We start from the raw sequence: 25659 nt of genomic DNA, 5'->3' as shown, positions 1-25659 counted from the left end.
GCTGGGACTCAGCCCTACTTTCCTGATTCCAAACTCCACCCAGACCCCTATAGACATCCTCCTGCATCACGCTGCTGTTTCAGGTCCAACTTCCTGAAGCTGAAGAATGCTGCCACACTGATCCAGAGGCACTGGCGGGGCCACAACTGCAGGAGGAACTATGGGCTGGTGAGCCTCTTGAGGGAGCTGCTTGGTGATCCACGAGGCCTTTGAACCTGGTTCCATCGTCATAGCACAGGATTTACCTGTTTGCGGGGCGGCTGGCCTCCCGCCCCCGCCAGCCACTACCATTCTTCCAGCCCAAAGTCCAAGTCTGCTTCTTGTGGTTCTCCCCTGCTGGTCAGCAATGTTTCTGCTTTTCTTCTGGAATGTCCTGGTGGGTTGTGAGCCTCAGGTTATTGAACACCTTACAGGGGGCCAGGAATGGGTGTGTCACATAGACACACCCATAGGGAAGGAACTGGGCTGCAGCCTGGACTTGGGGCTGGAGAGGCAAACAGGAAGGAGGCCGGCTCCTGGTCTGAGGATGGTGTCCCTGGTGGGGAGACCCACTTTGGGGGAAGCCAAGCGCACTCCCTGGGGAACTTTGGTCTGAGTGGAACCAGCTGTGCCTTCAGGGCTCGTGGGTTGGCGAGTGGAGCCAGGGCAGTGACCTCCATGGGCACGGCTGGTCTGGCATCAGGGCTGTGGTTCTGAGCTGGTGGCTGTCCTTGCAGATGCGGCTGGGCTTCCTGCGGCTGCAGGCCCTGCACCGCTCCCGGAAGCTGCACCAGCAGTACTGCCTGGCCCGCCGGCGCATCATCGGGTTCCAGGCCCGCTGCCGGGCCTACCTGGTACGCAAGGCCTTCCGCCACCGCCTCTGGGCCGTGATCACAGTGCAGGCCTACGCCCGGGGCATGATTGCCCGCAGGCTGCACCGGCGCCTCAGGGCCGAGGTGAGGGGCCCAGTCCACAAGAACCCCTGGCTCTAGGTCCTCCAAGGGGTGCCACTCCACCTCAAGCAGACAAATCATCCCGCATGTGGCCTGAGCCCATCGCAGGGGGTGAGGCGGGGGGATGAAGGGCTCTCCCTCTGAAGGATGCACAAGACTGGACCCTCATTTCCCTCCTTCCAGCCAGGGGTAGGGCGGGGGCCCAGTCCCTCTTGTGAGTCTTTGGGAGGCCAAGGCGAACCTGCTTCAGCTTTGGGATCAAAGGTGCCCTCAACCCGCTGTGGGACCTGGAGGGTTTCTCGCATGCCTCAGTTTCCCTCTGCTAAATTATTTGGCAAAGTCATCCCCAGTCCTGGAACTCAAAGGGGGTGGGGTGGGGTCAAGCTGGCAGGGAACACTGTGACAGCCACACACATGGTACGGTGCCCATCCTGCCACCCGCCTCCCCCAGTACCTGCGGCGCCTGGAGGCTGAGAAAATGCGGCTGGCAGAGGAGGAGAAGCTCCGGAAGGAGATGAGTGCCAAGAAGGCCAAGGAGGAGGCCGAACGCAAACATCAGGTGAGCTGGGGACGAGTCGGCTCCTTGCACTTCCATTCACTGGTTCCGTGGCTCTCAGCCAAACCATCTGTTCATCCTCTGTCCACGTGACCTTCCTTCACCTGTGCGCTGGGTGCCTGTTCTGTGCCAGGTGAGAAGGTTGTGGGTCTGGGCCCTCAGCTGGGAGATTTTGTTGTTCAGTCTCCAAGTCGTGTCTGACTCTTCATGATCCCATGGACTGCGGCATTCCAGGCTTCCCTGTCCCTCACCATCTCTCGCAATTTGGCCAAGTTCATGTCCATTGAATTGATGAGGCCATCCAACCATCTCATCCTCTGTTGCCCTCTTTCTCCTGCCTTCAGTCTTTCCCATCATCAGGGTCTTTTTCAGTGAATCAGCTGTTTCTATCAGGTGGCCAAAGTACTGGGGCTTCAGCTTTAGCATCAGTCCTTCCTATGAATATTCAGGGTTGATTTCCTTTAGGATTAACTGGTGTGATCAACTTGCAGTCCAAGGAAGAGTCTTCTCCAGCACCACATCAACTTGTTGGCACTCTGCCTTCTTTATTGTCCAGCTCTCACATCTGTACATGACTACTGAAAAGACTATAGCCTTGACTGTACGGACCTTAGTTGGAAAAGTGATGTCTTTGCTTTTTAACACACTGTCTAGGTTTGTCATAGCTTTCTTGCCAAGAAACAGTTGTCTTCTAATTTCATAGCTGCAGTCACCATCTGCAGTGATTTTAGAGCCCAAGAAGAGGAAATCTGTCACTGTCTCCCCCTTTTCCCCGTCTACTTGCCATGAAGTAATTGGACTGGATGCCATGCAATTAGTTTTTTTAACATTGAGTTTTAAGCCAACTTTTTTAACTCTCTTCCTTCACCCTCATCAAGAGGCTCTTTAGTTCCTCTTCACTTTCTGCCATTAGAATGGTATCATCCACGTATCTGAGGTTGTTGATATTTCTCCTGGCAATCTTGATTCCAGCTTGTAACTCATCTAGCTTTGCATTTTGCATGATGTACTCTGTGTATAAATAAACAGGGTGACAATAAACAGCTTTGCCATACTCCTTTCTCAATCCTGAACCAGTCAGTTATCCTATCAGATCAGATCAGTTGCTCAGTCGTGTCCGACTCTTTGCGACCCCATGAATTGCAGCACGCCAGGCCTCTCTGTCCATCACCAACTCCCGGAGTTCACTGAGACTCATGTCCATCGAGTCAGTGATGCCATCCAGCCATCTCATCCTCTGTCGTCTTCTCCTCCTGCCCCCAATCCCTCCCAGCATCAGAGTCTTTTCCAGTGAGTCAACTCTTCGCATGAGGTGGCCAAAGTACTGGAGTTTCAGCTTCAGCATCATTCCTTCCAAAGAAATCCCAGGGCTGATCTCCTTCAGAATGGACTGGTTGGATCTCCTTGCAGTCCAAGGGACTCTCAAGAGTCTTCTCCAACACCACAGTTCAAAAGCATCAATTCTTTGGCACTCAGCCTTCTTCACAGTCCAACTCTCACATCCATACATGACCACAGGAAAAACCATAGCCTTGACTAGACGAACCTTTGTTGGCAAAGTAATGTCTCTGCTTTTGAATATGCTATCTAGGTTGGTCATAACTTTCCTTCCAAGGAGTAAGCGTCTTTTAATTTCATGGCTGCAGTCACCATCTGCAGTGATTTTCGAGCCCAGAAAAATAAAGTCTGACACTGTTTCCACTGTTCCCCATCTATTTCCCATGAAGTGGTGGGATGCAGGGTTCTAACTCTTGCTTCTTGACCTGTATACAGGTTTTTCAGGAGACAGGTAAGACGGTCTGGTATTCCCATCTCTTCAAGAGTTTTCCACAGTTTGTTAGGATCCACACAGTCAGCGGCTTTAGTGTAGTCAATGATCTGGAATTCCCTTGCTTTCTCTATGATCCAGCAAATGTTGGCAATTTGATCTCTGGTTCCCCTGCCTTTTCTAAATCCAGCTTGACCATCTGGACATTCTCAGTTCACGTAATGCTGAAGCCTAGCTTGGAGGATTTTGAACATAACTTTACCAGCGTGGGAGATGAGTGAAATTGTCTGGTGGTTTGAACATTATTTGGTACTGCCCTTCTTGGGAATTGGGATGAGGATTGACCTTTTCTAGTCCTGTGGCCACTGCTGAGTTTTCCAAATTTGCTGGCATATTGAGTGCAGCAATTTTAACAGCATCATCTTTTAGGATTTTAAATAGCTCTGCTGGAATCCATCACTTCCACTAGCTTTATTGGCAGCAGTGCTTCCTAAGGCCCACTTGACTTCACGTTCCAGAATATCTGGCTCTGAGTGAGAGACAATGCCATCGTGGTTATCTGGGTCGTTAAGATCTTTTCTGTACAGTTCTTCTGTGTATTCTTTCCACCTCTTCTTGATCTCTTCTGTTTCTATTAGGTCTCTATCTTTGTCCTTTATTGTGCCAATCTTGGATGAAATTTTCCTTTGGTATTTCCGATGTTCTTGGAGATATCTTTAGTCTTACTCTTTCTGTTGTTGTCTCTGTTTCTTTGCATTGTTCATTGCAGAAGACCTTCTTGTCTCGCCTTGCTGGTCTCTGGAGCTCTGCATTCAGTTGGGTGAACCTTTCCCTTTCTCCCTTGCTTTTTGTTTCTCTTCTTTCCTCAGCTATTTGTAAGCCTCCTTAGACAACCACTTTGCCTTCTTGCATTTCTTTTTCTTTGGAATGATTTTGTTTATTGCCTCCTGTACAGTATTACGGACCTCTGTCCATAGTTCTTTAAGCACTGTATTTACTAGATCTAATCCCTTGAATCTATTCATCACCTCCACTGTATATTCATAGAGGATTTGATTTGTCATACCTGACTGGCCTAGTGGTATTCCCCACTTTCTTTAGTTTAAGAAAGAAAGTTAAGGTCCTCATTTTGCTATGAGGAGCTGATGATCTGAGCCACAGTCAGCTCCAGATATTGTTTTGCTGACTGTATAGAGTTTCTCCATCTTCAGCTACAAAGAATATAATCAGTCTGATTTCGGCATTGATATTTGGTGATATCCATGTGTAAAGTCGTCTCCTGTATTGTTGAAAAAGGGTGTTTGCTATGACTAATGCATTCTCCTGGAAGAATTCTGTTAGCCTTTGCCCTGCTTCATTTTGTACTCCAAGACCAAACTTGCCTGTTATCACAGTATCTCTTGACTTCTACTTTTGCATTCCAATCACCTATCATGAATAGGACATCATTTCTTGGTGTTAGTTCTAGGAGATCTTCTAGATCTTCATAGAACTGATCAACTTCAGCTTCTTTGGCATTGGTGTTTGGAGTATAGACTTAGATTACTGTGATGGCAAATGGTTTGCCTTGGAAACAAACTGAGATAATTCTGTCATTTTTAAGGTTGCACCCAAGGACTGCGTTTTGGACTCTTGTTAATTATGAAGCCTACTCCATTTCTTCTATGGGATTCTTGCCCACAGTATAGATACAGTGGTCATCTGAATTAAATTCGTCCATCCCCATTCATTTGAGCTCACTGATTCCTAAGATGTCAGTGTTTACTCTTGCCATCTCTTGCTCGACCATGTCCAGTTTACGCATTTATGGACCTGACATTCCAGGTTCCTGTGCAGTATTGCTCTTTACCGCATTGGCCTTTACTTTCGTCACCAGACACACCCAGGGCTGAGCATCATCTCTGCGATGGCCCAGCTGCTTCACTCTTTCTGGAGCTTTCAGTAGTTGTCCTCTGTTCTTCCCCGGGAGCATATTGGACCTTCTGACCTGGGAGGCTCATCGTTCGGTGTCATATCTTTTTGCTTTTTCATACGGTTCATGAGGTTCTCATGGCCAGTATACTGGAGTGGTTTGCCATTCCGTCCTCCATCATGTTTTGTCAGAACTCTCTGCTTTGACCTGTCTGTCTGGGGTGGCTCATGGCTTCATTGAGTTACACAAGCCCCTTTGCCACAACAAGGCTATGATCTATGAAGTGCCTGTTCTGTGCTGGGTCTGAAGGCTGTGGGTCCAGGCCCTCAGCTGGGAGATAACTCTGGATAAAAAGTTGCAGAGTCATAGTTCCCTGACCAGGGATTGAACTTAGACCCTCAACAGTGAGAACAATGAGTCCTAACCATTGCACTGCCAGGGAATTCCCAAATACAAGCTTGATTTTGAAGACTTAGTTAAAAAAAAAAAAAGGACTATAAAATAGCTGAGATATTTTAAATATTAATTACATGCAGAGATAATACTGTTACCGAAAGGTATGTGTCGGGGGGTCTGGCTGCTCACCGCTCAAAAGCCAATAAGCAGGCCAGATTAGTGGAAAGGAAGGTTTGCTTTATTTCAGATGCTGGCAGCTGCAGGGGAGGGTGGCAGACATCTGTCCAAAGGCCGGCTCCCACCCCACCTTCCCCGAACAAGCAGGGGGTGAGAGCTTTTATAGACAGAGTTGAGGGGAGGTTACATGCAGAAACAGCACAGTCATCTCTAACAGTCATCTTCAACTGGTCATCAGTGGTCTGACTAGCATCATCTGGGTTGTTTTAGGTACAGTTAATCTTCAGTTCTGGGGTGCACTTGCTCCCATTTCTTTGTGGCCAGTTCTCAGAATTGTGGCAGCGCATGTCCAGGGTACAGTCTGGTCATCATGTAGTTAACTTCTCCACCTGGTGTTCTGGTATCTATAAGACAGCTCACAGGATATGGCTCAGAATATTATCTATAGCCCTTGAGAAAGAGATAAAGTTCCTTGACTGTGCTTAATGACGACACTGTTGTTACTAATCTCCTTAGACTGTTTTCCTTTGTTTCAGCATTTCTCACTTCTCTGATTAAACTTATTCTTTGACTAAAGTTTTCCACAGGCGAAAGGTATGGTAGAAGTGGGGCAGGGATCAGAGAGTCCTGCTCTGTTTCAATACTTTGGAAATATTGGGTTAAATGAAGTACATTATTAAAATTGATCTATTTTTTAAAAGAACTATTTTAAATGTAGCCACTGTATATGTTGTCATTTAGTCTAAGTTGTGTTTGACTCTTTGCGACCCAGGGTGGATTGCATTATATTTCTATTGTACACCACTGGTCTGCAGCCTCTGCCCAGTGGCTCTGGGATTTCTGGGTCGGTGTGGTCCCTTTTGGCTGGGGAAGCCTGAGTAGGCTTCCTGGAGGAGGTGGTCCCAGCTGAGCCCTGAGGGCAGGTGGCATTTCTGTCTGGACTTGGTGTGGCATCTGTCTTCACTGGGCTGTGAGAACTTAGTGTGTGTGGCCCCGGGTGGCGAGGCCGGAGACTCAGTCCTTCACAGCTGTCAGGAGGGCCTCTTGGGTTTGGGACTCAGGCCTGGTTGCTGCAGGGACTCCCGTGGGCTCCCCACAGGGGGCTTGCTCTCTGACGCTGCATCACCCCTGCCTCACAGGAGCGCCTGGCCCAGCTGGCCCGCGAGGATGCAGAGCGAGAGCTGAAGGAGAAGGAGGAGGCTCGGAGGAAGAAGGAACTCCTGGAGCAGATGGAGAGGGCCCGCCATGAGCCCATCAATCACTCGGACATGGTGGACAAGATGTTTGGCTTCCTGGGGACTTCGGGCGGCCTGCCAGGCCAGGAGGGCCAGGCACCTAGTGGCTTCGAGGTACCAGGCTGGGGAAGGAGCTGGGACAGGCCCTAGGTGGTTGCCTTCCCTCCCCTTGTGCCACTTTGTGTTAAAGTCCACCTGGTCCCCTCTGAGCGGAAGGCGGCAGTGATGATCTGGAACAGGGACCGCCGGTCCCAGGCCCTGTCCAGCCACCAGCCTGCAATGTGACCTTGGGCCAGCCACTGTCCCCCTCCAAGGCCATTCGCAAACCTTTTTTCGTTTGTGTGTTGAGGACCTACCATGTGCTGGGCTCTGTCTCGGGAGTGAACCGGGTGGACAGATCCCTGTGCTCCTGGAGCAGGAGCTGGCCCCTCAGGGACTGGCTGGGGGCCCCTAGCTCAGCCCCAGGTCTGCCCCCATGGCAGGGAACCCGTCTCCTCCCTCCAGGACCTGGAGCACGGGCGGAGGGAGATGGTAGAAGAGGACCTGGATGCAGCCCTGCCCCTGCCCGACGAAGATGAGGAAGATCTCTCCGAGTATAAATTCGCCAAGTTCGCTGCCACTTACTTCCAGGGCACGACCACGCACACCTACACCCGGCGGCCACTCAAGCAGCCACTGCTGTACCACGATGATGAGGGTGATCAGCTGGTGAGGACTGGGCGGCATGGGTGCGGAGGGGCAGGGGCCCTGGTGTGCAGGGACCAGGGCTGACTTCACCCGGTGCCCAGCTTGGGGCGGGTCACAGGGCAAGGCCCGGAGAGCAAGCGGCACTCAGCTCAGTGGTCCTCCTCCGGTCGAGGGTGGGTTGCGGTTCTCTAGCCTCTCTGTGGGTCATTTTGATGGCTTTGGTAACATCCTGTGCTCGGGCTGAGTGGCATGGCTCTGCCTCCCAGGCGGCCCTGGCAGTCTGGATCACCATCCTCCGGTTCATGGGGGACCTCCCAGAGCCCAGGTACCACACGGCCATGAGTGACGGCAGTGAGAAGATTCCCGTGATGACCAAGATTTACGAGACCTTGGGCAAGAAGACCTACAAGAGGGAGCTGCAGGCCCTGCAGGGCGAGGGTGAGGTGAGTCCCAGGTGCCCGGTGGCCACTGTCCCACCCAGGCCATCCCCAGCCATAAGGTTTCAGCAGAAGGACGTACAAAAATTTGCCTCTGCCTCACCCCCCTGACCCTTGCCCTGCTCTGTCTACTCCTGAGAGTGAATGCGTGAGTGTTGTATAGGCTGTAGAGTGCTGACCACTGTTGAGGCCATGTGGCAGGGGCAGGTTTTGAGATAGGCTTTGCAGTCAGAGACAGCTTCCATTTGGACTTGTTGGGGGTGGTTTGTGGGTTACTGTACTTCTCAGAGTCTGTTTTCCGATCTGCCACTTGACTGACGGTGGGTTGGAGGGGCAAGGTAAGGTTATACGTTGTAAATGTTAGTGTGGGCTTGAGCTAATTCTAGCTACAGTGTCAACTGCTCTTGTCATTATTTGCGGCCCAGCCACTTGACCTTGACCCTTGTTTGTCCTGCAGGCCCAGCTCCCCGATGGGCAGAAGAAGAGCAGTGTGAGGCACAAGCTGGTACACTTGACCTTGAAAAAGAAGTCCAAACTGACGGAGGAGGTGGGAGCAGACCCTGCATGGCCTTGGTGGCCTAGACTGGGCTTGGGACCCACAGGGACAGGAGTGGATCCTGCCCGTCCTCAGGGGACCGGGGTGGCTGGCAGGACGGTGTTAGGTGTGATCAGGCAGACAGGGTGCAAGGAAGAGGGTGCTGTGCTCAGTCTGGGGCCGGTCAGGGGGGCTTCCTGGAAGAGGGGCCATAGGAGCTAGGGAGGGCTGGAGAGGCCCTCCCCAGATGGTGGGAGGGAAGACCGTTCTTGCCAGGGCATGGACTCACTGCCTCTGATCCAGGGACTTTTTAACTGATGAAAACATTTTTGTGGGTTAAGAGTATCCTTGGGGCATTAACACTATTAGTTTGTTTGAATTCATTCATTTATGTTTTGTGTTTTCTGAGCACCGTCCTGGCCCCTCGCTCCAGGACTGTCCAGGCTGTGAGGGCCGACAGACACGGAGGCATTCGTGGTACAGAGGGACTGGCTTCTTCAAGCCTCTGCTTTTGTGCGCACTGGTCCCTCTGCCTAAAATTCTGCCTTCCTCTTGTGTGCTTTGGGGTCACCTCCTCCAGGAAGCCTTCCCCAAGACAGGCTTAGGCTGCTGCTCCGGGACTTCCTGGGCCTGCCTTGCTTTTGTTTTCCTCTTCTTCCCCATCTGAGGCTCCAGTCTGGTCTGATAGCTTCGTAGCCCCAGATTTGAATCCCAGCTCTGCTCGATAGCCAAGGCACCCAGAGAAGAAAAACGCCTGCTAGTGTGTTCCTAGGATGGTGGCTTGAGATGCTGACTGTGGGTGCTCAGCGGACACGAGGCCCTCTGGAGCCCTTCCTGTCTGCAGGGGCATGCTCCCACCACTCACCCTCTCACCTGCTCCGTGTCTCTGGGCACAGGGTGGGGCTGGCGCTGTGGGCTGTGTGGAACCTGAGGAGAGAAGTCCATTTGAAAGAACCCAGGCCTGAGGCTGTTCGCATGGGGCCAGGGTGCTCATGATGGGTGATGGTGGTGCTTGGAACGTGGGTTGACTCTGGCTGTCGGAGTGGTGTGCGGCCCATCTTAGAGAGCTAGGGATCCCATCGGGGGGTCAGAGGAGCAGCCCCTACCCTGCCTGGTGGGACCTCCTTGCAGGGAGCGCTGTCAGGGAGACTGCAGAGGAACCATGCTCAGAAGTGGGTGGCACCAGGCCAGCGCCCCCTGGCTGTGTGGGCCAGGCATTGACTCAGTTTCTGTCCTGCATAGGGCGGGGCTGTGATGGTGCTGGGGAGCCAGCGCTCTGGCCACTCCCAGGGTTCTGTTTTCCCAGGGAGTGGGCAGACTCAGGCAAGCGGGAGAGCCCTGCTCGAGCCTCCGCCCTCTGCTGTGTCCCAGGTGACCAAGAGGCTGCATGATGGGGAGTCCACGGTGCAGGGCAACAGCATGCTGGAGGACCGGCCCACCTCCAACCTGGAGAAGCTGCACTTCATCATTGGCAACGGCATCCTGAGGCCAGCACTCCGGTCAGCACCTGAGGGCTGGGGCTCAGGGAGGGGGCAGCTGGCAGGGGGAGCCATCCTGCTCTTCCAGCCCCACAAGGCTTTGGGTGGCAGAATCGTGGCTCCATCACTTTCAGTTCAGTTCAGTCGCTCAGTCGTGTCCGACTCTTTGTGACCTCATGAACCACAGCACGCCAGGCCTCCCTGTCCATCACCAACTCCTGGAGTCCACCCAAACCCATGTCCATTGTGTCGGTGATGCTATCCAACCATCTCATCCTCTGTCGTCCCCTTCTTCTGCCCTCAATCTTTCCCAGCATCAGGGTCTTTTCAAATGAGTCAGCTCTCTGCATCAGGTGACCAAAGTATTGGAGTTTCAGCTTCAACATCAGTCCCTCCAATGAACAGCCAGGACTAATCTCCTTTAGGATGGACTGGCTGGATCTCCTTGCAGTCCAATTTAGTAACTGATTAAGCCAAGCAGGCCTGGGTTTAGCTCTGCTGGTAGCTGGTTGTGTGGTCTTGGTAGAGTGATTTTATCTTTGCAAGGTTCAGTTTCCTCCTCTGCTAAGACGGAATAATAATAGTACCTACCTTGTAGGCTTGGGGCAGATAAAACTATGGAAAGTGTGACCTAGGACCTCCATAGTGGCCACTCAGTAGACGGTAGCTGTTGGCTATTAGCATTATCTGATGTATAACCCATCCCTGCGGGCACCTTCGGTGCACCCTGCCCAGGCCTGTGCTCAGGGTTACTGTGGTCAGAAGGCATCCAGCACATGCCTCAGGCCCAGGAGAGGCCTTTGCTTGGGTCCCTGGGGTGTTGTGGAGGCGCTGGGATGGTCTGTGACTTTTCAGGAGCAATTAAGGAATCAACTCAGCTGCATCAGTGGCGGGAAAACACGGTTTCTCTGAGAACTCCATCTGCACAAGGTGTCTGGTTAGGAGAGCAGACCATGAACTCATGTGTGTTGGCTGGGAGAACAGCAGGATGGGGTGGGTGGGGAGGTCAAGTATCATTTTACCAGTAGGAGGCAGGAAGTCCAGAGAAGGGAAGAGGTTTGCCCAGGGGTCACTGGCCTCTCTTTCATTGCTCCTTGAGGCCAGTTACTACCTTGCTCACCAGAGATGTAGCACTTGGGGCTGTCAGCCCCTGGGAAGAAAAGGTAATTGCCCAAGGTATGTTTAAGGGTTAAGAATTTACCTCATAGGGAGGAGGGAGGGGGGTTCAGGATGGGGAACACATGCGTGCCTGTGGCGGATTCATTTTGATATTTGGCAAAACTAATACAATTATGTAAAGTTTAAAAAAAAAAAAAAAACCCAATAAATGACAACCACAAAGAAAAAAAAAAAAAAGAATTTACCTCATAATTAATCTCATCATCAGACCTTAAGTGATGCTTCTAAATAACACAGTGCCAGGGTCCCTGGACTGAGTCAGAAGCCTGGGTGCTGACTCCCTGAGGGTCCACGACTAATCCCTCCCTTCTCTCGACCTCCATATCCCTGCTTAGAAAGTGAACAGGGTCAGGGCTTCCAGCTACTGGTCTGTGACAAGATGGGGGAAATAAGGATGTTTCTAAGTTTGATTTATTTAAAACATGGTTCTTTGTTCTGAGATTTTGCCCTTCCTACTTTTTGGATATTAAAATTACCTTTGTTTTATAAAATGATTGTGATATAGATAGTGGGCAGGGGCTGTGTATTTGGTGTGTTTTAAATGTCCTTATTTGTCATTATAAGTTGATGACAATTAAGTTATAAGCTATTCAGCTTAGTAAGTTAGCAACTTCCAGAATTTATTTTGAAGTTGTATTGGTCTGTGAGCTCTCAAAATTGGGGAGCCACTGAATTAGAAACCTGCCTTTCTAAGAGAGAAGAACAGCAGTGAGTGCCCCCTGGTGGTTACTGCACCATGATAGGTCCAGCCTTTGTCCCTGAATGGACAGGTAGCATCTTAAGGCTGCAGCTAGGCTGGCATCTTTGGGGGTTTACTGTGCTGGGCATCGTGCCAGGGCCTGTATAAGCCTTGGCTCATTTTTCTTCACAACAATCTTATAAGCAGGATGCTATCACTTCCCTTTAAAATGAAAACAACACAAAACAAAAGTAATACGTGCATGCTCACTTGCTCAGTCGTGTCTGACTCTTTGTGACCCCCATGGACTGCCAGTCCGCCAGGCTCCTCTGCCCATGGAATTTTCCAGGCAAGAGTACTGGAGTGGGTTGCCATTTCCTCCTTCAGGGGATCTTCCTGACCCAGGGATCAAAAGTAATACATGGCCACTTAAATATTCAAACATACGGAAACATCAAGAGAACATCAAAGTCCCTACTAATTTCCTCCCCCAGAGAAACTCCCCAGATGTTTTTCCCATTTCCTGCTCTGCTGGTTTCCATTAGTGGAAGTTGTACCTGCTGCTGGGACTGTGGGTCAGGCTTGGAGGTGAACTCACCTGCCCAGGCCACGCAGCTTGGTGAGGGGTGAGGGGGGGATGGAGCCTGTGCTTCCCATTAGAGTGGTCACTACTGACCATGGCCCCGTGCCCAGAGCAGGGTGTGCACCACCCTGTGGATTGGGGGCCCTGGACTCTGGATTGGAGTCAAGTATGAACGTGCTTCACGTCTGATGAGCCTGTCTCCTCCAAAGCCAGACCCTCCCCAGAGCCCTGGGCTCAGCCTTCCCCACCTGGTCCCACTCTGACCACTCTCCTCCTGGGTCATCCCTGGCAAGTGGGGGAGTAGGCATCTCACCTGCTGCTGGGATGGAGGGTGGGCTTTCCCTCTGAGACAGTCTGTCTCCCTTCCTTGTACCCCATTCTGCTTAGGGATGAGATCTACTGCCAGATCAGCAAGCAGCTCACTCACAACCCCTCCAAGAGCAGCTATGCCCGGGGCTGGATCCTCGTGTCTCTCTGCGTGGGCTGCTTTGCCCCCTCTGAGAAGTTTGTTAAGGTAGGGGAGGCTTTTGGCCTCCAGGGACAGGAAGGGGAACTGGGCTTGGTCTCTGGTGTCAAGGAGCAGAGCACGGAGAAGCATCTCAGAGGGCAGAGGGGCTTGGCAGTGAGGTCCTGCCCAGGTCATCTCCTCCCAGACCTCCCGGCCTCTGCGGGGCCCATCTTCCTGGCCCTCCTCCTAGGCACCCACCACTTCACTTCTGTCTCCCCTGGCCCCATTTGATTTATGCAGACGCTGAGTTTGACAGCGGTATCTCCTGGACTTTCCACATGCTGGTCTGAAGAACTTTAGTTCATCTCAGGCTCTTTTGTGACCCTGGGTGCCAGGCTCTGGGTGCTGGGGACACAGAGGCAGAGCAGCTGTCAGCTGGATCAGCCCAGCTGGTCAGCAGTATGAGGAGTGGAGGGGTCAGGGAGGTGGACCCTGGAGGAAGAGGAGCAGTTAAGCTGGGTGCAGGGCAGGGGTGGTGTGTGGGGTGAGGCTGGAGGCATGGCTGAGACTAGAAAGGCCTGGATCATGGTGGCCTTTTTGCCAGCGTGAGGCATGTGGGCTTGATCTAGAGGGCAGTGGGGAGCCCTGGGAAGCTGAGGAGGGGCGTGGGTGGAGGTGTCCCCAGGAGCAGATTGTGAGTGGAGGAACCAGAGGCAGGAGACCTGGGAAAGTTGCTCTGATGGTCCAGGTGTTGCTGACCTGGGTCCATGAATGTTTTAATCAATAGAAGTTGATAAGAGGCCAGACATGAAATTCAGGCAAGGCTTTACTGAGGCTGGTGCTGTGGTACAAGGGAGCAAGAACAAGAAACGGGTGCCCCTGCTTGCTCCCTGGCTCCTTAAATGAGGTGAGGGTGGGGACGGATTGGTGGGTCAGGTCAGAGGTTGTCTGCCCACCCCCTTGGTGGTGGTGCTGTGTGCAGGGCTCGTGGAAAAGTCCCTGCCTCTGCTCCCAGCAGCTCAGAAACGGCAGTTGGTTTGTGGCCTTTTTGTACCTTATTGTTCATAATTGTTCCCACTGCACCTGTGCAGTTATTTTCAGTTCCTTTTGGTTTCTTTGTATTTTGTTGCTCAAGGAAATATCTGTCTAGGTGCAAGCACTCTGGCAAAGGGTCCCAGGTCCCAGCCTATCAGCCTGTGTCACAGGTGGGAAGGCCGAGGGAGGCTGGAGTGGGGTCCCCTGAGTTGGTCCTCTGTCCGTAGTACCTGCGGAACTTCATCCATGGGGGACCCCCTGGCTACGCCCCGTACTGTGAGGAGCGACTCAGGAGGACCTTTGTCAATGGGACACGGACACAGCCGCCCAGCTGGCTGGAGCTGCAGGTGCGACCCCCGGGCGTGTGTGCTTGTGTGTGTGTGCGCTTGGGTCACGGTACACTCCAGTGCCCTAGAAATATTCCCTGCTTTGGGATTCTGTGGTCTTTCAAGCACGCACCCTCAAGTTCTGGAGTCTCAAGCCCCTGGAACAGGAAAGCCCCCAGTGGGCAATGACTCCATCTGCTGGCTTTATAGTCAACGTGACTTGGCGGGGTGTTCCTCTGTGTCTCAATGGCTTCATCTGCAGCATGGCAATGCAAATGTCACTTCACAGGGTCTTGTGATGGTTACATGACAGGAAGACAGGTGTCCTTGGCACCTGGAAAAGCCTGACCACCCAGCCAGCCCTAGTGCCCCAGCTCAGGGACCTTGCAGGTCCTCTCAGGTGGGGAGCACAGCAGGGCTCCCTGGGCACCTGTGACCAGGGACAGGCAATGTGCTGTGGGACGTTTAGGTCTGAGGGCTCCATCTCCAGAAGGAGCTGGGAGCCCAGAGGGCGTGAGATGTTCTGAAGTGAAAGGATTCCCAGGAAGCCTCTTGGGTCACTTTCAGGCCACCAAGTCCAAGAAGCCCATCATGTTGCCTGTGACGTTCATGGATGGGACCACCAAGACGCTGCTGACGGACTCGGCGACCACGGCCAAGGAGCTCTGCAATGCGCTGGCCGACAAGATCTCGCTCAAGGACCGCTTCGGGTTCTCCCTCTACATCGCCTTGTTTGATAAGGTGAGGCCAGCCCGGAAGCCCCTCCTCCTGGCACCGCCAGGGCCGCCCACCAGCTCCCACCCCAGTGCGGCCACCTACCGGCTCGGGCGCCCTTGCACGGTTACTGACCTTCCAGGGCCTCAGTTACCTCCTCCGTAAACCAGTGGGAACCCTGGCCCTGCCCCAGCTCCTTAGGATCATGGAGGGATCCTAAGCACCTAAAGAGAAACCCAACCATACAATGGAGATTGGAGCCCAGGGCTCGCTGCACGCATATGTGCCCAGGTGGATCTAACCCTCTGCTGATGACAGAGAAATAACATGGTGGAGAGAGAGCCACTGGCTCTGAGATCCAGTTTTCCTGTTTGCAAATGGACTTATGATTCCTTATCAGGAATGGTAGTTTCTTTGCACTTGTTTCGGACCGCCTAGACCTAGAGTGTGTGCCTCCCGGGGCACATGTGGGCCTGGAGCCTTCGCTGCTGAGCCGGGCCTTGTTATTGTTGGTTTGTCGCTAAGTCGTGACTGACTCTGTGTGACCCCGTGGACTGTGACCCACCAGGCTCCTCTGTCCATGGGATTTGCCAAGGCAAGAATATTAGAGTGGGTTGCCTGGGAAACCCACTTCTTTTCTGGGGAATCTGCCATTTCCTTCTCCAGGGGATCTTCCTGACCCAGGGATCGAACCTGCATCTCTTGTGTCTCCTGCACTGGCAGATGGATTCTTTACCACTGAGCTACCAGAGCAGCTGAGCTGGGTCTGGATGTGGGTAACTTTTGCCTGCACACCCAGGATCACCACAGGCCACAGAGATGCCCCCACCCCCCATCCTAGCAGGTCCAATGATAGCAGCATGTTTTCTGATGCCGTTTCTCTCACCAACAGACACCTTCTGCATCTTCAGTGACCATGTGCCCGTTAGAGTTTCACAGAAAACTTCCATTAGGAAATAGGAATCCCTTGGTTGCTGTGCCAGCTCAGCGCCCATGGTGGGATCCAGGGGTTCCCCTCGGCTGGTCTGCCTCCTGGGTGACCTGGGCAGACCCCTCCTTGCCCTGAGCCTTGGTTTTTCATCTGAACCAGAACAGTTGGCGCAGTTGATGGCTCCTTGCAGTCCTCCCCCGCCTGCTCACCCTTCAGCTGGGTGACCTCTAACCCTGTGCCCGCAGGTGTCCTCCCTGGGCAGTGGCAGCGACCACGTCATGGACGCTATCTCCCAATGTGAACAGTACGCCAAGGAGCAGGGTGCCCAGGAGCGCAATGCCCCGTGGAGGCTCTTCTTCCGCAAGGAAGTCTTCACGCCCTGGCACAACCCCTCAGAAGACAATGTGGCCACTAACCTCATCTACCAGCAGGTGGTGCGAGGGGTCAAGTTTGGGGAGTACAGGTGTGAGAAGGTGAGTGAGAGCTGATCTTCTGGCTGAGCTTGCTTGGTTCTTAGTTGCCTGTTTGCTGAATTTGGCTGAGTGTTGCTATCCCTGACTCATCATCAGTGAATGGGAAGGTTAGCCACATGGAGGTGGGGTGTCATCTAGGCTCCTCTTAGATTTAACACCAACCCCGTAGGCTGGGAAAGATTGAAGGCAGGAGGAGAAGGGGGCGACAGAGGACGAGATGGTTGGACGGCATCACTGATTCAATGGACATGAGTTTGAGCAAGCTCTGGGAGATAGTGATGGACAGGGAAGCCTGGCAGGCTACAGTCCACAGGGTCAGACGTGACTGAAGTGACTGAGCGTGGCACAACGGAGCGAGGGCTTTGAAGAATAGCCTGAATTCTGCCTGTGGGAGGTGTTCCTGCCCTGCTGCAGTGACTGCATGGTGCAGAGTACGTGCTTCACAACTTGCTGTATTGTTCTTTTTTTTTAAAAATCTCTATCAAATCATTTTATTTACTTATTTATTTATATTGGAGTATATTTGATTTACAATGTTGTGTTAGATTCAGGTTTACAGTTTAGTTATATGTGAACATATATTCATTCTCCTTTGGATTCTTTTCCCATATAGCTTATTACAGAGTATTGATAGAATTCCCTGTGCTATATAGTAGATCCTTATTGATTGTCTATTTTATTAATACATGTAGTAGTGTATATATGTTAACCCCAACCTCCAAATTTATCCCATACTCTTTTCCTCTTTGGTAACCCGAAATTTGTTTTTGAAGTCGGTGTGTCTTTTTCTGTTTTGTAAATAAGTTCATTTGTATAATTTTTCTTAGATTCCACATATAAGAGATATCATATGATATTTGTCTTTCATTGACTTATTTTACTTAGTATGATAATCTCTTGGTTCATCCATGTTGCTGCAAATGGCGTTATTTCATTCTTTTTAATGGTTGAGTAATATTCTATTGTGGGGCTTTCCAGATGGCTCAGTGGTAAAGAATCCACCCGACGAGCAGGAGACATGTGTTCAATCCCTGGTTTGGGAAGATCCCCTGAAGAAACAAATGGCAATCCACTCCAGTATTCTTGCTTGGGAAATCCCATGGACAGAGGATCCTGGTGGGCTACAGTCCATGGGGTTGCAAAAGAGTCGGACACAACTTAGCAACTAAACAGCAACAATATTCTTTTGTGTATATATATGCATGACATATTCTTGGGCTTCTCTGGTGGCTCAGATGGTAAAGAATCTGCCTGCAGTGTGGGAGACCTGAGTTCGATCCCTGGGTTGGGAAGATCCCCTGGAAAAGGGAATGGCTACCCACTCCAGTATTCTTGCCTGAAGAATTCCATGGACAGAGGAGCCTGGCGGGCTACAGTCCATGGGGTTGTAGAGAGTGAGACATGACTGAGCGACTAACACTTTCACTTTCACAACATATTTTTTATCCATTTCTCTTTCGGTGGACATTTAGGTTGCTTCCATGTCTTGGCTATTATAAACAGCACTGCAGTGAACACTGGGGCACATATATCTTTTCAAAGTATGGTTTTCTCTGGATATATGCCCAGGAGTGAGATTGCTAGATCACATGGTAGTTCTATTTTTAGTTTTTAAAAGACCTGTCATACTGTTTCCATAGTGTGTTTGCTTAGTTGTTCAATAGCTATGCCAAATTTACGTTCCCATCAGCAGTGTAGGAGGGTTCCTTTTTCTCCATATCCTCGCCAGCATTTATTATTTGTAGACTTTTTGAATATGACCTTTCTGATTGGGTGTGAGGTGATACTTCATTATAGTTTTGGTTTGCATTTCTCTGATATAATTAGTGATCTTTACCATCTTTCATGTGCTTTTTGACCATCTGTATGTCTTTGGAGAAATGTCTATTTAGATCGTCTGCCCATTTTTTGATTAGGTTGTTTGTTTGCTACTGAGTTTCGTGAGTTGTTTGTACATATTGGAGATTAATTCCTTGTTGGTTGCATTGTTTGCAAGTATTTTCTCCCGTTCTCTGTTATCTGTTTGTTTTGTTGGTGATTTCCTTTGCTGTGCAAAAGCATTTGAATTTCCTACATGTTTATTTTTGTTTTTATTTTCACTACTCTAGGAGATGGATTGGAAAAGATATTGCTGCAATTTATGTCACAGAATGTTCTGCCTATCTTTTCCTCCAAGAGTTTTATAGTATCCAGTCTTACATTTAGGTCTTTAATCCATTTTGAGCTTACATTTGTGTATGGTATTAGAGAATGTTCTAATTTCATTCTTTTACATGGAGCTGTCCAGCTTTCCCAACACCATTTATTGAAGAGACTGTCTTTTCTCCATTGTATAGTTTTGCCTCCTTTGTCACACATTAGTTGACCATAGGTGCCTGGGCTTATTTCTGGACTTTCTATTATGTTCCATTGATCTATATTTCTATTTGTGTGCCAGTACCATACTGTTTGACTGTAGCTTTGTAGTAAATAGTCTGAAGTCAGACAGCCTGATTCCTCCAGTTCCATTTTCTTTTTTCTCAAGATTGCTTTGGCTATTCGGGTTCTTTTGTGTCTCTCTACAGATTTTAAAGGTTTTTATTTTAGTTCTGTGAAAAATGCCATTGGTAATTTGAGAGGGATTGCACTGAATCCATAGATTGCCTTGGACAGTACAGACATTTTGACAATATTGACTCTTCTAATGTAAGAACATGGTATATCTTTCCATCTGTTTATGTCACCTTCAGTTTCTTTCATCAACATCTTACAGTTTTCAGAGTACAGGGTTTTTGCCTTCTTACATAGGTCTATTCCTAGGTATTTTATTGTTTTTGGTGTGATGGTAAATGGGATTGTTTCCTTAATTTCTCTTTCTGATTTTTGTTGTTAGTATATAGAAATGCAAGATATTTCTGCATATTAATTTTGTAGTCTGAAAATTTACCAAGTTCATTCATGAGCTCTAGTAGTTTTCTGGTAGCATCTTTAGGATTTTCCATGTACAGTAGGTCCCCTACATTTGAACGAGTTCTTTTCTGAGAGTGCATCCATGAGTCTAATTGTTTTATGTCTGACAGTTATCCTAGGTATCCAACTAACATAATCAGCTATATAGTACTATACTATAATAGTCTTATAGTACTTTGCACACAAATAATCCATAAAAGACAGCAAAATAAAACATTTCTAATCTTGCATGTAGTACCTTCAAAGTACAGTACAACCCCTGGCATAGAGAGGCTGGAATTGAGTAAACAGGCAAGAAGGTTATTGACTGGAGGAGGGAGAGGAGGCAGGAGATGGTAGAGCTGAAGGATCACCAGCACTAGGAGATGGAGGGCAAGCTGCAGTCTCACTTACGTCTGACACTGACGGCACAGGTTCTGGCTCCTTGCTGGATTCAGTTCTATCTACCCTCTTGAAAAAATGATCCAGCGATGTCTGGGTAGAAGCTGTTTTTTTCTCATCATCATGACACAGTGGCCCTGGATGGCATTCTAAACAGCAGCTGCAAGCTTCGTGCACTGTTCTGTGCTTAGGTTCTGTGCCTCAAAACTGGTAGTGCCTCCTCAAATCCAGAAGATCTTGCCATTCCCTGTGTCGTGAATCTGTTTGGTTACTTCTTCCTCTCGTCTCTCTTTGTCCTGTGTCTGGGCCTCCAGTTCCATCAAGTCTTCATTAGTAAACTCCTTGTGTTGCATAGCAAGGAGTTCAATGAAGTCATCCTCTTGCAGATCTAGCCTGAAATAAAGATAATGTACTAGTGTACTCTATACTGGAGAAGGCGATGGTACCCCACTCCAGTACTCCTGCCTGGAAAATCCCATGGACGGAGGAGCCTGGTAGGCTGCAGTCCATGGGGTTGCTGAGGGTTGGACACGACTGAGCGACTTCACTTTCACTTTTCACTTTCATGCATTGGAGAAGGAAATGGCAACCCACTCCAGTGTTCTTGCCTGGAGAATCCCAGGGACGGGGGAGCCTGGTGGGCTGCTGTCTATGGGGTCGAGCAGAGTTGGACACGACTGAAGTGACTTAGCAGCAGCAGCAGTACTCTATACAGTACTGTGCAGTAAAGTACACAAAAGCACAGCCGGCTGCTTGGAGAGGGTGCACACATGTGACAATGTATGCCAGATACATGAACTGACTTATGTGCCTGGACATGCAACATGTTTACACCTTTGAAAGTTCACAACCTGAAGGTTCGTATGTAGGGGACTTACTGTATAGTATCATACCATATGAAAACAGTGACTATTTTATTTCTTTTTCAATTTGGATTTCTTTTATTCCTTTTATTTCCTTTTATTTCTTCTCTGATTGACATGGCACAACTTCCGAAACTACATTGAATAAAAGGGGCAAGAGTGGACATCCTTCTCTTGTTTTTGGTCTTAAAGGAAATACCTTCAGTTTTTCACCATGGTGAAGGATGTTAGATGTGGTTTTGTCATATATGGCCTTTGTTATGTTGAGTTCGTTTCTCTCCATGCCCACTTTTTGGAGAATTTTTATCACATATGGTTGTTGAATTCTGTCAAAAGCTTTTCCTGCTTGTATGGGGTTGATCGTATTGTTTTTATTCTTCAGTTTTCTGCATGTATTCGGTTGATCATATTGATTTGCCAATACTGAAGAATTTTTGCATCCCTGGGATAAATCTCACTTGATCATGGTGTCTGATCCTTTGACTGTAGTGTTGGATTTGGTTTCCTTGTATTTTGTTGAGGGTTCTTCTGTCTGTGTTCATCAGTGATTTTCTTTTTTTTTTGGTGATATCTTTGTCTGGTTTTGGTATCAGGGTGATGGTGGCCTCATAGAATGAGTTTAGGAGTGTTGTTTCTTCTGCAATTTTTTGAAACAGTTTCAGAAATATAGGTGTTAATCCTTCTCTAAATATTTGATAGAATTAGTCTGTGAAGGCATCTGGTCCTGGATGTTTTGTCTGTTTGAAGTTTTTAAATCACAGTTTCAATGTCAGTACTTGTGATTGGTCTGTTTGTATTTTCTATTTCTTCTAGGTTCAGTTCTGGAAGATTGTACGTCTCTAAGAATTTGTCCATTTCCTCTAGATTGTCCATTTTATTGTTATATAGTTGCTTGTAGTAGTATCAGAATCCTTTGTATTTCTGTGGTATTGTAATTTCTCCTTTTTCATTTCCAATTTTATTGATTTGCCCCCTCTCCCTTTTTTTCTTGATGAGTCTGGCTAAAGGTTTATCAGTCTTATCTTTTTGAAGAAGCAGCTTTTAGTTTCATTGATCTTTGGGATTATTTTCTTTGTCTCTATTTCATTTATTTCTACTCTAATCTTTATGATTTTCTTCCTTCTACTAACTTTGGGCTCTGTTTGTTCTTCTTTCTCTAGTTGCTTTGGTGTAATGTTAGATTGTTTATTTGAGATTTTTCTTCTTGTGTGATATAAGATTGTATTGTATGAACTTCCCTCTTAGAACAGCTTTGCTGCATTTCACAGGTTTTGGATTATCATGTTTTTGTTTTCATTTGTCTCTAGGAATTTTCTGATTTCCCCTTTGATTTCTCCATTGATTATTTAGTAGCATGTTGTTTATCCTCCATGTGTTTGTGTTTTCTGTACAATTTTTTTTCTTGTTGCTGATTTCTAATTTCATAGCTTTATGGTCAGAAAAGATGCTTGATGTGATTTCACTTTTTATTTATTAAGGCTAGCTTTATGGCCCAGCATGGGATCTACTCTGGAGAATGTTCTGTGTACACTTGAAAAGAATGTGCATTTGCTGCTTTTGGGTGAAATGCTTTATAAATATCAGTTAAGTCCACCTGGTCTAATGTGTCGTTTAAGACCTGTGTTTGTTTATTGATTTCCTGTCTGGATGATCTGTCCATTGATGTAAACAGGGTGTTAAAGTCCTCCACTATTATTGTGTTACTGTCAATACATTCTTTTATGGCTGTTAGCATTTGCCTTATATATTGAGGTGCCCCAATGTTGGGTCCATTATATATTTATAGTAGTTTCTTCTTGGATTGATTCCTTGGTCATTATATAGTGTCCTCCTTTGTCTTTATAACAGTCTTTATTTTAAAGCCTATTTTGTCTAATAGGAGTGTTACTACTCCAGCTTTCTTTTGATGTCTATTTACATGGAATGTGTTTTTTCATCCCCTCACTTTCAGTCTGTGTATGTCCCTACATCTGAAGTGGGTTTCTTGTAGACAGAATATACATGGGTCTTGGTTTTGTATCCATTCAGCTAGTGTATGTCTTTTGGTTATAGCATTTAATTCATTTTCCTTTAAGGTAATTACCAATATGTATGCTCTTATTGGGGCTTGCCAGGTGGCGATAGTGGTAAGGAACCTGTCTGACAATGCAGGAGATGTAAGAGACACTGGTTCAGTCTCTGGGTTGGGAAGATCCCCTGGAGGAGAGCATGGCAACCCATTTCAGTATTCTTGCCTGAAGAATCCCATGGGCAGAGGAGCTTGGCAGGCTACAGCCCATAGTGTCGCAAAGAGTTGGACACAACTGAAGTGACTTAGCACTCACTTACGCATGTTCTTACTGCCATTTTGTTAATTGTTTTGGGATTGTTTTTGTAGTTCTTGCTTCTTCTCTTCCTCTTTTGTTCTCTCCTCTTGTGATTTGATGACTATATTTAGTGTTGTGTTTGGATTCCTTTTTCTTTTTTGTGTGTGTATCTATTGTAGATTTTTGGCTTGTGGTTACCATGAAGTTTCAATATAGCAGTCTACATGTATCCAAGACTATTTTAAGTTGCTGGTCGCTTAATTTCAAATACATTTCTAATATCCTGCATTTGTACCCTCTTCTCACAATTGCTGAGTTTGATATCATCTTTGTGTGTAAATGATTTCCTGCCTTTACTGCATGTTTGCTTTTACCAGTGAGCTTTCCCATTCCTTATTTTCTTGTTTCTAGTTGTAGACTTTTCTGTCTAGAGAAGTTTCTTTAGCATTTGTTTCAAAGTTAGTCTGGTGGTGCTGAATTCTCCTAGCTTCTACTTGTCTGTAAAGCTTTTGATTTCTCCATTGAATCTGAATGAGAGCCTTGTTGGGTATTCTTGTTTGGAGGTTTTTCCATTTCATCACTTTAAATATATTGTGTCACTCCCTTCTGGCCTGCAGAGTTTCTGCTGAAAAATCATCTGATAACATTACGGATATTCCTATGCTGCTTTTCCCTTGTTGCTTTTAATATTTTCTTTTTGTCTTCAATTTTTGTCAGTATATTAATATGTATCAGCATGTTCTTCCTTGAAGTTATCCTGTATGGGACTTTTTGCTTCCTGGACTTGGGTGGCTGTTTCCTTTCCTGTATTTGGGAAGTTTCCACCTGTTATCTCTTCAAATATGTTCTCAGCCCTTTCTCTCCCTCTTCTTCTTCTGTGACCTGTATAATGTGAATGTTAGTGTGTTTAATGTTTTCTTAGAGGTCTCTTAAACTATCCTCATTTCATTTTTTTTTCTGTATTCTTTTTGTTCTATGGCAGTGATTTTCACCTTTATGTCTCCTGGCTCACTTATCCTTTCTTCTGCTTCATTCTATTTCTCCTCCTAGTGTATTTTTCATTTCAGTTATTGTTCATCTCTAATTTTCTTTGAATTTCCTAGCTCTTTATTAAACATTTTTTATCTTCTCAACCTGTGCCTTCATTCTTTTTCTGAGATCATTGATCATCTTTATCATCATTACTCTGAATTCTTTTTCAGGTAGGCTGTCTGTCTCCCCTTCACTTAGTTGTTCTGCGTTTTATCTTGTTCCTTTATCTGGAACATATTCTTCTGCTGCCTCAATTTGTCTTTCTATGTTTGCAGTCCCACAGGCTGCAGGATTATAGTTCCTCTTGCTTTTAGTGTCTGCCCTTTGGTGGACAGGGCTAGCCTAAGAGGCTTGTGCAGGCTTCCTGGTGTGACGGACTGGTGCCTGCTCACTGGTGGCTAGAGCTGGATCTTGTCCCTCTGGTGGGCAAGGCTGTGTCAAGGGTGTATTTAAGAGATGGCTGTGGGCTTAGGAAGACTTTAAGCTGCTGTCTGCTGATGGGATGGGGCTGTGTTCCTGTCGTTTTGGTTGTACGGCCTGGTGCATCACAGCATTGGCGCCTTTGGCTGTTGAGTGGGGCCACATCTTGATGTCAAAATTGTGGCCTCCAGGACAACTCTATGCCAAAGAATACCCAGTCCCTCCCCCAAAAGTGTACTTGTCCTCACAGTGAGCCATAGTTGTCCCCCCTACCTCTCCAGGAGACCCTCCAAGACCTGCAGGCTCCTATGGAGCTGCTGCTTTGCCCTGGGTCCAAGTGCACGTGAAACCTTGTTTGCACCCTCTGAGACCGGAGTCTCTGTTTCTCCCAGTCCTGTAAAATTCCTGCAGTTAAGCCCAGGTGGCCTTCAAAGCCAAATGCTCTGGGGGCTTTTCCTCCCTTCGTCAGACCCCCACACTGGGGAGCCTGATATGAGACTCAGAACTCTCACTCCTGTGGAAAAGCTTCTGCAATGTAATTATTTTCCAGTTTGTGGTTGCCCACCCAGAATATATGGGATTTGATTTTATGGGGAATGCACCCTTCCTACTGTCTCATTGTGGCTTCTTCTTTGTCTTTGGAAGTAGAGTATCTTTTCTGGTAGGTTCCAGTCCTTTTTTGTTGATGATTTTCCAGTGTTAGTTGTGGTTTTGGTGTTTTCATGAGAGAAGGTGAGCTCAGGTCCTTTCAGTCTACCATCTTATTCTGTGCATCTTGCTGTATTGTTCTGAATTACTCTAGAAACTTCTCTAAAGGAGTAAGAGATCCACTCATTTAGAGCAGAGTTTGCAAACATGTATCCTTTTATCTCTGAGGACAGGACTGACGTGGGTGCTTTGTTTTTGATGGTTTTATGACATTTGTGGTTCTGCTGGTGATTAGATGGAGGAATGAGGATGGAAATGAAGGGATGTGTTGGCAGCAGAGGCAGCAATGGTGGAGGCAGTGATGGTGCAGGTGATGGTAAGGGTAGTGATGATGATGGTGGTGAGGGTGGTGGTGGGGTAATAATGGTTTTGGTGTTGGTGAACTGATATTCAAGTAGAATATATTGTATAGCCATATCAGTGGCTAAAACTTTGAAATACTTTAAGCTGGTTGGAAAACTACTGTCTTCAAGGTGCCCAAGAGTCTTTCTCTATCACTCCTGCTTCCAGAGCCCAAGG

The 25659-nt window shown here is 48.1% G+C and overlaps 1 protein-coding gene across 3 annotated transcripts in view; it reads left to right on the top strand.

The window, feature by feature from the left end:
• Nucleotides 1–25659, top strand: part of MYO7A (myosin VIIA) — a 103972-nt gene that overhangs the window by 53368 nt on the left and 24945 nt on the right. For all 3 annotated transcript variants that reach the window (XR_003514674.1, XM_027562807.1, XM_027562808.1), the window contains exons 20-31: nucleotides 84–168; nucleotides 717–935; nucleotides 1384–1491; nucleotides 6881–7090; nucleotides 7481–7684; nucleotides 7930–8106; nucleotides 8558–8647; nucleotides 10007–10134; nucleotides 12942–13068; nucleotides 14265–14384; nucleotides 14931–15104; nucleotides 16254–16481. Coding sequence is in view for 2 of the 3 variants with exons in the window: in XM_027562807.1 (XP_027418608.1) it covers nucleotides 84–168; nucleotides 717–935; nucleotides 1384–1491; nucleotides 6881–7090; nucleotides 7481–7684; nucleotides 7930–8106; nucleotides 8558–8647; nucleotides 10007–10134; nucleotides 12942–13068; nucleotides 14265–14384; nucleotides 14931–15104; nucleotides 16254–16481 (1870 nt within the window). In the remaining variant the exon portion in view is untranslated. The remainder of the gene's footprint in view (nucleotides 1–83; nucleotides 169–716; nucleotides 936–1383; nucleotides 1492–6880; nucleotides 7091–7480; nucleotides 7685–7929; nucleotides 8107–8557; nucleotides 8648–10006; nucleotides 10135–12941; nucleotides 13069–14264; nucleotides 14385–14930; nucleotides 15105–16253; nucleotides 16482–25659) is intronic.

The sequence above is a fragment of the Bos indicus x Bos taurus genome, chromosome 15, assembly GCF_003369695.1.
Source record: "Bos indicus x Bos taurus breed Angus x Brahman F1 hybrid chromosome 15, Bos_hybrid_MaternalHap_v2.0, whole genome shotgun sequence".
Classification (NCBI taxonomy): domain Eukaryota; kingdom Metazoa; phylum Chordata; class Mammalia; order Artiodactyla; family Bovidae; genus Bos; species Bos indicus x Bos taurus.
Note: the sequence above shows the minus strand (reverse complement) of the source record. Positions and strands in the feature narration are given on the sequence as shown.